Below are 11,998 nucleotides of genomic sequence, written 5' to 3' on the forward strand. Positions count from 1 at the left end.
GACATGGTTCAAGAAGGCAACTCGCTACCACCACCACCTTCTCAAGGACAACTAGCGATGGACCATAAATACTGGCCCAGCCAGCAATGCTCACATCCTATAAATGTTTAATTTAAATGTCGGGATAAAAATATGAACACTCTGCAGAGTATTTTCTTGGCCACATACAGCTAAATTTTGAAAACTGAATTACTCACAGATTGTCCCAAATGCTGATCTGTTGTCAAAGTCACTGTTAGCATTGGGATTTCTTTCTCAGCCAATCATTACTTCTGGCTTTTAACTGCAGACAGTACAAGTGGCTCTGAACTCTTCCTGAGAACCTTCCACTTGCAGTGCTGTGGGCTTTCAGTGGGTTCTCAACTCACACAGTTTCATGAGGTGCTTCAGAGATTGAGTGAGGAAAGGCTGTTGTTATCATGGCCAGTCATCTCAGACTCTGTGAAAAACCCAGTAGCTTCATTACGCCCACAAACTGTGATCTTTGAAACTCCAGTCCCGCAGCTCATGTACTTTCCAAGTGCAACACTTTATCCCACTGCATCCACTCTGCTTTACTGCAGAGAAAGTTCTTTCCAAGATTGTCCAGGATGTGTTTTTATTTTCTCCAGTCAATGATAATGAATATTTCAGATAAGAAATTAAGAAACATTTAAAACGTCATCAATGTATTGCCTGATACGTTGCCAAGCTGAATGAGAGTATTGTTCCATGGGTCTGCTGATATCCTCAGGACCAGTTATACTTCCACAGGCGTGTTGATGGGTTGTGAATACACATGACCCAGATTCAGGAATACCCTGATCCTGGGAATTCTCAGAGGTGGCTGGATGATATTGCTGTGAAAAGTCTGATAAACCAAACAGTGGCACTGTAGACAGGATTGGCGAGGTCACTAACATTTTTTTGGGAAAATGTTACGAGTGTTGAGGTAGCAACTGTGGCTGCATGCAGCTTGGGAAGAAATAGCTTTTGGGATTGTGGTGACTTTGTCTGACCCACCAATGATCAAAGGCGCTTACACAAGAACGGATAAAGTTCAAGTTAGACTCAGTAATGGTGACTATGAAATGATTGCTGATGCTTTAAAAATCTGTCTCATTCACAAATGCCCTGGAAAACCAAGTGAATAAAAATACAAATAATTGGAGAAACTCAGCAGGTCTGGCTGATCTGTGGGGATAAAAACATGTTTCAAGTCCAGTGACCTTTGCTCAGAACTGGTGAATACTGAATAATCAAGAGGCAAAAGTGAGGGGAGATGGGAAATAAACACAAAAATACCATCAGAGAAAAAGTACCAGTGAAACTCGAGGGAGTGAAGGCCTGTTACTGAAGATATTAAAGAAAGTAGTTGCAGCGATTGAAGATACACTGGCAGTAATCTTTCAAATATCCTTAGACTTGGAAAAGTTCTGGAAGATTGGAAGACGGCAAATCTAACAGCCTTATTCAAAAAAGGAGAGACAGAAAGTGGTAACTTTGGCCAGCTAGCTCAACATTTGTTACTGAGAAAATGTTAGAATCTACTGTGAAGAGTGTGATAGTGAAACATTTAGAAATACATAAGATGACCAAGCATAGTTAGCATGGCTTCGTGAAGGGGGAATCGTACCTGACCAATTTCTTCAAATTCATTGAGGATATAACAAGCAGAATAGATAAAGGGGAAAGAGTGGATGTGATATATTTGGATTTCCAAAAGCTGTTGCAGGGAGATAGATTATTGAGGATTCTTACACCCCGTGTTCCTTCACACAAGTCATTTTTATTTCGAGTTCTACTACCATGTGTAGGAGAAGCCAGAGACCACCCTGAATTTGGTCTTCACATGGGGCACAGTTGCCCTGTTAATAGCCAGCTGAAATCGGAGGTCAATGATGCTCTGAGTTCCCCAGTGAAATACAACATTTATACCCTTTGCGTTACAATAATTTTATGCAGTATTGATGTCATTGTTTGCCACGTCTTCCTCATCTATACATCCAATCCAGTGAACATGCAATCAATGATTGACAACCTATGGATAGCACTAGGTCCTCCCATAATCTCATGATGTCTACCAGATGTCTTTGGAATCTTACAGTGCTTCTGGAAGTTATAGTCCTCCCCAGACATTTGCCAACTACAAGGCATCATTTACCAATAACCTGAATAGTTGTTTTTCACAAATAACTCTTCTAAATTCTGTACTAACTTTAGTATGGCAGATTAGGAAATACATTAACTTCTACCAATTGTTATGAAGTCTTTAAAATCAACTCTAATTTAAAGTTACTGTGACACAGCTGATAAATTGAGAACAACCCGTTTCTCACTTCAACCTGAGAGATCAAACAACAGTCCCTCTGACTTGCAACAGCAGGTTATGACCTTTACACGCTAATTTTCCCTTCTCATTCTACAATTGAACAGATAAAAATACTATCAGATATTCACAGAAACCTGATTAACAACACTATTGTTTCTTTCGATAGAGAATCTCCTTACCTAGTATATCTGTACAGAGACTACAAGGCTAGCTGTGAGAATCTGCTGTGTATAACTGTCAAACCATTTCAGCCATGTTGCATTATCGAAAAAAGTCCCAGGCAGCCATCTTTTCAGCTGAGTCATGGTCTGCTACAACAATACCTTCACACATAAGGCTGTTCATGAGATAAGAGCCCATAGTATTGGGGTTAGTACATTAGAATGGATAGAGAATTGCTTGTCCCACCTTTTTGACACAGTCCTCCAACCTTGAAATTGGATATGTATCAGTCTTTGTAACTGCATTGACTTTGTGATAGTCCACACATAACCGCTGGGTTACATCTGGTTTTGGCACTATGACTATGGGTGAGCTCCAGTCACTGTAACTCATTTCGATCTTGGAGCATGCATTCAATCTCCTTCTGAACCTGTGCCAACTTCACAGGGTTATGCCGATAAGGACATTGCTTAATTGGAACAGCATCTTCAAATCTACATCATGCACAATTAGGTTAGTACTTCCCAGTGTATGTCTGTATATCTCCCCATGTGACAATAGTAACTCTTTCAGGTCATTTCGATTTTCCTCAGGAAGATAACTCAATAATATCTCTCAATTTTTGCCAACTTCCTCATTGTCCAATTTGATTTGAGGAATGTCCAATTCAGAATCCTCTGAGCTTGGTTCTTCCTTCAGTGTTGTAATCATTAATAGCTTCTCCTCTTGCTTTCCTTCCCCGTCAAAATACCTTTTCAGCATATTCACATGGCACACTCTGAGATTTCTTCCTGTCTGAAATCCCTATCAAGTAGTTCACTTCATTCAATTTCCTTTTGATTTGATAAGGTCCACTAAACCTTGCTTTTCAGTGTTCACCTGTTACTGGAAGTAACACCAATACCTTATCCCCAATGACAAAATTGTGAGTTTTTGATTTCTTGTCTGCTTCCTGTTTCATTGCATGCTGTGATACTTTTAAATACTGTCTATGCAAACTCCCCAGCTCTCTTTAATCATTCTCTAAAATTTGACACATAGTCCAAATGTGTGGTCTCTGAATTCTCACTTAGTAATTTCTCCTGAATCAATTTTAACGGTCCTCTTATTTCATGCCCTAAAAACTAATTCAAATGGACTGAATTTGGTCGATTCATTTGCTGCATCTCTGATCATAAAAAGCACAAATGGAAATCCCTTATCCCAACCATCTGGATAATCCTGACCATCAGCCCTCAACATGGTCTTTAATGTTTGGTGCCATCTCTCTAGCGCCCCCTGTGATTCTGGATGGTTCACAGTCAGTTTGAATTGTTTTATTCCGAATCTGTCCATGACTTCCTTGAATAGTTTGGATGTGAAGTTTGATCCTTGATCTGACTGTATCTCCATTGGTAGTCAGTATCAAGGAAAAAAATTGATTAATTCCTCTACAATCCTTTAGCTGTGATAATGGGACGGTCTCTGGAATTCTGGTTGAGACATCGTTATTGTTAATAAATACTAATTCCCACTTTCTGTTTGAGGGAGGGGACCTACGCAATCAATCAAGTCTCTTGTAAAAGGTTCCTCAAATGCTGATTAGGTTTTAAAGGTGCACATTTTATTACTGCCTCTGGTTTTCTGGTTACCTGACATGTATCAACCCCACCACCATATGGCCCAACATTTCAACTCCCCCTCCCACTCTGCCGAGGACATACAGGTCCTGGGCCTCCTCCACTGCCACTCCCTCACCACCCGACGCCTGGAGAAAGAACGTCTCATTTTCCACCTTCGAACACTTCAACCCGATGGCATCAATGTGGACTGCACCAGTTTCCTCATTTCCCCATCCCCCATTCACCCCAGTTCCAACATTCCAGCTCAGCACCATCCTCATGACCTGTCCTACCGGCCAATCCCCCTTCCCACCTATCCACTCCACCCTCCTATGTGCAATTTCGCATGGCCAATTCACCTGACCTGCACATCTTTGGACTGTAGGAGGAAACCGGAGGAAACCCACGCAGATGCAGGGAGAATGTGCAAATTCCACACAGACAGTCACCTGAGGTGGGAATTGAACCCAGGTCCCTGGCACTATGAGTTTCAATGCTAACCACTGAGTCCCGGTGCCACCACTCATGTACCACTTCCTATACTTTTCTATACCCCACTGGCAAAACAATCTGATGAATGTCTGCCCATTTCTCATCTATTTGTATATGTGATGGTCTCCATTTCCACATTATGAGATCATTTTGCAGGTAATACCTTGCAGGGATACATTCCGACTATTTCATGGTATATGCACTGCAGGTCAGGCAGCATCTGAGGAGCAGGAGAATCGACCTTTCGAGCAAAAGTTCTTGATTCTTGATGAAGAGTTTATGCTCAAAACATCGATTCTTCTGCTCCTCGGATGCTGCCTGACCTGCTGTGCTTTCCCAGCATCACACTCTTGACTCTGATATCTCCAGCACCTGCAGTTCTTAATTTTTTCCTCCTTTACGGTCTATGCCTTTTTACACAACTGCTTTAAATTTTCATCTTTTCTGCCATCACTCAATGAGCTCAGCAGAGTCAGAGCTAAAGATACTTGCATGCTTACCTATTTGCTCCTGTTCTGAACCACTTATTTAATCGAAAACAGTCTCTGCTAATGTACTTCAGCTTCCTGACCTGTGCCCTTTGACCTCTCCTGCTTCAGCTTGTGACGCTGTGATCTTGTTACGACACAATCAGAGGAGATTCCTGGATAAATATCTTGCATTGCTTCAGTTGCCTGCGTCTCCACTGGCTTTTCAACTAGAGTAAGCAGCATGCCCACTGGTGAATCAGCTATATCATTCGCAAGAACAAATTGTATTCCTGGAGCTGAGAGTTTGTCCATTACTCCTACCACAAATTCTACACTCTTCTGGAAGCGTCCAGGAGAGTTTTCTAGAGCAGTATGTCAATAGTCCAATGAGGGAAGAGGCCGTATTGGACCTGGTACTGGGGAATGAGCCAGGACAGGTGGTAGAAGTTGTGGTGGGGGATTTATTTGGGAACAGTGACCACAATTCTGTAAATTTTAGAATACTCGTAGATGAAGATGAGAGTGGTTCTAAGGGAAGAGTACTAAACTGAGCCAAGGCCAATTATATCAAAATTAGGCAAAAGCTGGGAAATGTGGATTGGACACAGCTATTTGAAGGGAAGTCCAGATTTGAGATGTGGGAGGCTTTCAAAGATATGTTAGCGGTAGTGCAGGATAGGCATGTCCCGTTGAAGGCATAGGATAGGAAGGGCAAAATTCATGAACCGTGGATGATAGAAGAAATTGTACGGCTAGCCAAGAGGAAAGGGGAAACATACATAAGGTCTAAGCAGCTAAGAACAAAATGGGCCCTGGAGGAATATCGGAAGAGTAGGACAAGTCTTAAACGAGGAATCAAGTGAGCTAAAAGGGGTCATGAAATAATTTTAGTGAGCAGAATTAAGGAAAATCCCAAGGCCTTTTATTCTTATATAAGAAGCAAGTGGGTAACTAGAGAAAGGATTGGTCCTCTAAAGGATAATGAAGGAAGATTATGTATCGAACCTGAGAGAATGGGTGAGATTCTGAATGATTACTTTGCATCAGTGTTCACTGAGGAGAGGAACATGATAAATCTTGAGATTAGAGATAGCAGTTTGATTAGTCTGCATCGCATTGACATAAGTAGGGAAAGTGTGTTGGGTAGGCTAGAGGTTATTAAGGTGGACAAATCCCCAGGACCGAATGGGATCTATCCCAGTTTGCTGAGGGAGGTGAAAGAGGAAATAGCTGGGGCCCTGACAGATATCTTTGTGGCATCCTTAAATACAGGTGAAGTGCTGGAGGACTGGAAGGTTGCTCATGTTGTCGCCCTGTACAAGAAGGGTAGTAGGGATGTTCCGGGTAACTACAGACCAGTGAACCTGACGTCAGTGGTGGGAAAGTTGCTGGGGAAGGTGCTGAGGGATAAGATCTATTTATATTTAGATAAGAATGGGCTTATCAGTGATAGGCAACATGGTTTTGTGAGGGGAAGATCATGCCTTACCAACTTGATAGATTTCTTCGAGGAAGTGACCAAGTTGATGTCATATACATGGACTTTAGTAAGGCGTTTGATAAAGTTCCCCATGGAAAACCTAATGGAGAAAGTGAAGTCACATGGTGTGCAGGGGGTTTGATCGAGGTGGATAAAGAGCTGGTTGAGCAGCAGGAGACAGAGAGTAGTAATTGAAGGGAGTTTCTCAAAATGGAGAAAGGTGACCAGTGGTGTTCCACAGGGATCAGTGTTGGGGCCACTGGTGTTTGTAATATACATAAATGATCTGGAGGAGGGACTGTTTGTCTGATCAGCAAGTTTGCAGATGACACAAAGATCGGTGGAGTAGCAGAAAGCATAAGGAACTGTCAGAGAATACAGGACAATATAGATAGACTGGAGAGTTGGGCAGAGAAGTGGCAGATGGATTTCAATCCAGACAAATGTGAGGTGATGCATTTAGAGAAGACTAATTCCAGAGCGAATTATACAATGAATAGGAGAGCCTTGGGAAAAGTTGATGGGCAGAGAGATCTGGGAGTGCAGATCCATTGTACCCTGAAGGTTGCTGCATAGGTGGATACAGTGGTCAAGAAGGCATATAGTATGTTTGCCTTCATCGGACGGGGTATTGAGTATAAGAGCTGGCAAGTCATGTTAAAATTGTACAAGACATTGGTTCAGCCGCATTTAGAATACTGTGTACAGTTCTGGTCGCCACATTACCAAAAGGATGTGGACGCTTTGGAGAGAGTGCAGAGAAGGTTTACAAGGATGTTGCCTGGTACGGAAGGTGCTAGCTGTGAAGGGAGGTTGAGTAGGTTAGGTTTGTTTTCATTAGAAAAAGGAGATTGTGGAGGGACCTGACTGAGATTTACAAAGTCATGAAGGTTATAGACAGCGTGGATCGAGACAAGCTTTTTCCCAGGGTGAAGGATTCAATAACTAGAGGTCACGCTTTCAAGGTGAGAGGTGGAAACTTTAAGGGGGATACATGCGGTAAGTACTTCACACAGAGGGTGGTGGGCGTTTGGAACGCGTCGCCAGCAGAGGTGGTAGAGGCAGGCACGGTAGATTCATTTAAGATGCGTCTGGACAGATGCATGAGTAAGTGGGGCGCAGAGGGATACAGATGCTTAGGAATTGGGTGACAGGTTTAGACAGTACATTTGAATTGGCTCAGGCTAGGAGGGTCGAAGCCTCCGTACCAGCCTGTTCCTGGGCTGTAAATTTTCTTTGTTCTTTTGTTCTTTGTTCTCTGGACACTCTAGCCTCACTTTACATAACTGAGCACTTTTTGTCTCACTGTCAATTCCTGTTACTACCTTTTCTGGCAATTGTCCTTCAGGAATACATATCTCCTCATCCTTCAGCATCACAGATTGAGAGGATCGTGTGTCCCTAAATATCATAATCTGTTACCTGTTACTTCTGGCTAATGTGAATAAGCTTTCCCTTTGCAGGTATGTTTTTTTAAGTAGATCTGGCACTTCCTCCTCAACACCCTCTGATCAGCTTGTACACTCTGAGGCAGGTTTCTAGCTTCCACAGTGCTTTCTGTTACCAGTCCAACAAAACTCCCAGGCTTGACCTATTCTCCTACATCTGGCTTTTTCTGAGGCCACCAACACTGTGATTTCATGTGGCCCACTATATTGCAGTGGAAATACCAGTGCTTTATACCTTCACTGTCCCCTTCAAGGATTTCCTTTTTACCCTGTGGTAAGTTATCCTTTTGATCTTCACTGAGATCTACCTTTCCCTTTACACGTGAGAATTTCTCTTTGTCCCAATTCCTATACCTCATGGACTGAAATTAATTCTGAAAGCCAAACTGTGTTTTATGGATCAACTCATAGTCATCAGCCACTTCAGCTGCTACCCATACTGTTTTATTTCTCTGCACTTCCACATGAGTTCACCCTACTCCCTCACTCAACTTCCCTTCAGCCTCATCTCCATCCTTTTAAGCTGACCTTCCTTTCTCAGTGTAATTTTCTCAAGTTCAAACTCTTTTTCTTTCTCTTCCATGAAAGCCCTTTGTTCTTTTTCTTTCTCTTCTGTTTTTAATCGTAATGTAAATTGTTTCATTTCTACTGCCCTTTCCTTCTTTCTTGCCTCTAACTCAAGCTGTTTCAATTATCATACACTTTTTGTCATCTCCACAGATGGTTTTTCCAGTGAATCTAAATGCTGAGCTATTGCTGTAACCACCTCATCCTTCCTGGAGGTAGTTTCTACTCCAGCCTGTCTACCAATTCCAGCCGCTTGGCCTTAACCACCTTTTGTAATACCCCCAAGGTCACTTCTCCCAACCCCAGAAAACTCTTGGCGACTGAAAGAGCCATTGTCATCCCAAACTCTGTCTACCTGACCAAATCAAAACCCGGAATAAAGGACACTCACACCTATCACTCACTGCTTAAATCCCACAAAGAGCCCCCAATCTGTTATGGACAAGGCCAGACCCCTCAAAACATTTTTAAGCAGGCAGCCCAAACTATAACTTTGCTATTTGTTTCACTTAGAGTCATAGAGTCATAGTGATGTACAGCATGGAAATAGACCCTTCGGTCCATCCCGTCCATGCCGACCAGATATCCCAACCCAATCTAGTGCCACCTGCCCGCACCCGGCCCATATCCCTCGAAACCCTTTCTATTCATATACCCATCTAAATGCCTTTTAAGTGTTGCAATTGTACTGGCCTCCACAACTTCCTCTGGCAGCTCAATCCATACACTAAACACTTTCTGCATGAAAAGGTTGCACCGTAGGTCTCTTTTAAATCTTTCCCCTCTCATCCTAAACCTATGCCCTCTAGTTCTGGACTCCCCGACCCCAGGGAAAAGACTTTGCCTATTTACCAATCCATGCCCCTCATAATTTTGTAAACCTCTATAAGGTCACCGATCAGCCTCCGACGGTCCAGGGAAGACAGCCCCAGCATCTCCCTGTAGCTCAAATCCTCCAATCCTGGCAACATCCTTGTAAATCTTTTCTGAACCCTTTCAAGTTTCACAACATCTTTGCGATAGGAAGGAGACCAGAATTGCATGCAATATTCCAACAGTGGCCTAAGCAATGTCCAGTACAGCCGCAACATGACCTCCCAACTCCTGTACTCAATTCTCTGACCAATAAAGGAAAGCATACCAAATGCCTTCTTCACTACCCTATCTACCTGCAACTCCACTTTCAAGGAGGTATGAACCTGCACTCCAAGGTCTCTTTGTTCAGCAACACTTCCTAGGACCTTACCATTAAGTGTATAAGTCCTGCTAAGATTTGCTTTCCCAAAATGCAGCACCTTGCATTTATCTGAATTAAACTCCATCTGCCACTTCTCAGCCCATTGGCCCATCTGGTCCAGATCCTGTTGTAATCTGAGGTCGAGTTCAAATTGAGCTAAGGATCTATTGATGTCATCTCAGGGAGCAGGCATGGTTTGAGATCTCCTCTGAAAGATGACACCTCTAAGAGTATCATGCTCTGCTGACTGCTCTGGATGTGCCAACCTGGATTCTGTAATCAAGACATTTGAATGACATATAAATCTGAACCTTATCTGACTTTAGAGCCGAGTGCTACAAGCTGATCCAATGCTGAAAATACACAGGGGTGGTAGACAGATCTGCTCCTGAAATATCCTCAATTTGCCCCAGAAAATTTACTCAGTGTGTGATCAATGGGAGAAAGATTGCCCATGTAAATTTCTTGCTCATCACCGACGTCAGGCTCACCGGTCTATAGTTCCCTGACTTGTCCTTACCACCCTTCTTAAATAGTGGCACCACGTTCGCCAACCTCCAGTCTTCCGGCACCTCACCTGTGACTATCGATGATACAAATATCTCAGCAAGAGGCCCAGCAATCACTTCTCTAGCTTCTCACAGAGTTCTCAGGTCCACCTGATCAGGTCCTGGGGCTTTATCCACTTTTAACCATTTCAAGACATCCAGCACGTCCTCCTCTGTAATATGGACATTTTGCAAGATGTCACCATCTATTTCCCTGCAATCTATATCTTCCATATCCTTTTCCACAGTAAATACTGATGCAAATACCCATTTAGTATCTCCTCCATTTTCTGCAGCTCCACACAAAGGCCACCTTGCTGATCTTTGAGAGGCCCTAATCTCTCCCTAGTTACCCTTTTGTCCTTAATGTATTTGGAAAAAACTCTTTGGATTCTCCTTAATTCTATTGTTGTATAGTGGATATTCCCAGAGGAACTTAATTGGGTTGGCTGCCACATTTTAAACAAACAAAAATTATTTCAAAAATTATATTGTAGGACAGTTTATATTTTTTGAAAATCAGCTGTTTTCAATGTAATTTTGTTCTTTGGATTACATTAGTACAGAATTTTATGTTGTATTGTTGTTGTTCACTAGGTCAATTCCTTGTTGTTGGACCTGATGAACCTATTGAAGCCACTGTGGGTGAAGATGCTGTGTTGGAATGTCAGCTTCTGCCAGCTATATCTGCCAGCAACATGTTGGTGCAGTGGTTTAAATCTGGCCTTGATTCCCCAGTTCACGTGTACAGCCATGGGGAAGATGATGCTGCTGCTCAGCACAGGAAATACAGAGGGAGGACCGAACTGTTGAAAAATGAACTCACCAAAGGAGCCATATCTCTTCAAATAAAGAACACAACAATTTTTGATGGAGGGAAATACAGGTGTTTAATTGATAGCGGAACCTACTCTGAAGAAACTGCAGTCAGACTGAATGTCATAGGTGTGTACAGATCAGTAACATTTCCGTCTTTTCAAAGCCCAGTTTAAATTATTTAACATTTTAGCATTCAACACTTAAATTAATTTAACATATATCAATATGAAATCAGGCATTGGAACATTAGACAGGAGTAGGCCGAGGGCTGTGAGGCAGCAGTGCTAACTACTGAGCAACTGTGCCAATGATTAAAGGTTCCAACCTGAAATTTTGACTCTCCTGCTCCTCTGACGCTGTGTGACCTGCTGTGCTTTTTCCAGCTCCACATTTTATCGGGTGGGGGAATGGGTCTGGGTGGGTTACTCTTCGGAGGGTCGGTGTGGACTTGTTGGGTCAAAAGACCTGTTTACACACTGTAGAGATTCTCTGATCAGGACTCACAGTCCAACACAGGATCACACCCTCCAGCCCATCATGTCTGTGTCAACCATGATGCCATTCTAAACTAAATTTTATCGACTTGGACTGTCCAATGTTTCAAGTTCTTTTGGGGGATCATGAAAATCCTTCAGAAAATCCAAATACACTACATCCACTGATGTTCCCTTATCAATGCTCCAACTAACATCCTGAATAATCTGTAACAGGATTGTCAAATATTTCCAATTTGAAAATCCATGTAAATACCCAATCCTCTGATTATTTTCAGTGTTTGGTTATCACATCCTTTGTATTAGATCATATTATTTGCCCCATGACTGATTTCTGACAGGTCTATCAAACTAACAGGTCTATACTTC

At 42.5% G+C, this 11,998-nt stretch overlaps 1 protein-coding gene across 1 annotated transcript in view; it reads left to right on the top strand.

Annotated features, from left to right (window-relative positions):
• Positions 1 to 11,308, top strand: part of LOC122547981 (myelin-oligodendrocyte glycoprotein-like) — a 20,395-nt gene extending 9,087 nt beyond the window's left edge. The window contains exon 2 of the mRNA XM_043686534.1: positions 10,914 to 11,308. Coding sequence (XP_043542469.1) covers positions 10,914 to 11,308 — 395 coding nt within the window. The remainder of the gene's footprint in view (positions 1 to 10,913) is intronic.
• The last annotated feature ends 690 nt before the right edge of the window (positions 11,309 to 11,998 follow it).

The sequence above is a fragment of the Chiloscyllium plagiosum genome, unplaced genomic scaffold (assembly GCF_004010195.1).
Source record: "Chiloscyllium plagiosum isolate BGI_BamShark_2017 unplaced genomic scaffold, ASM401019v2 scaf_10829, whole genome shotgun sequence".
Classification (NCBI taxonomy): Eukaryota; Metazoa; Chordata; class Chondrichthyes; order Orectolobiformes; family Hemiscylliidae; genus Chiloscyllium; species Chiloscyllium plagiosum.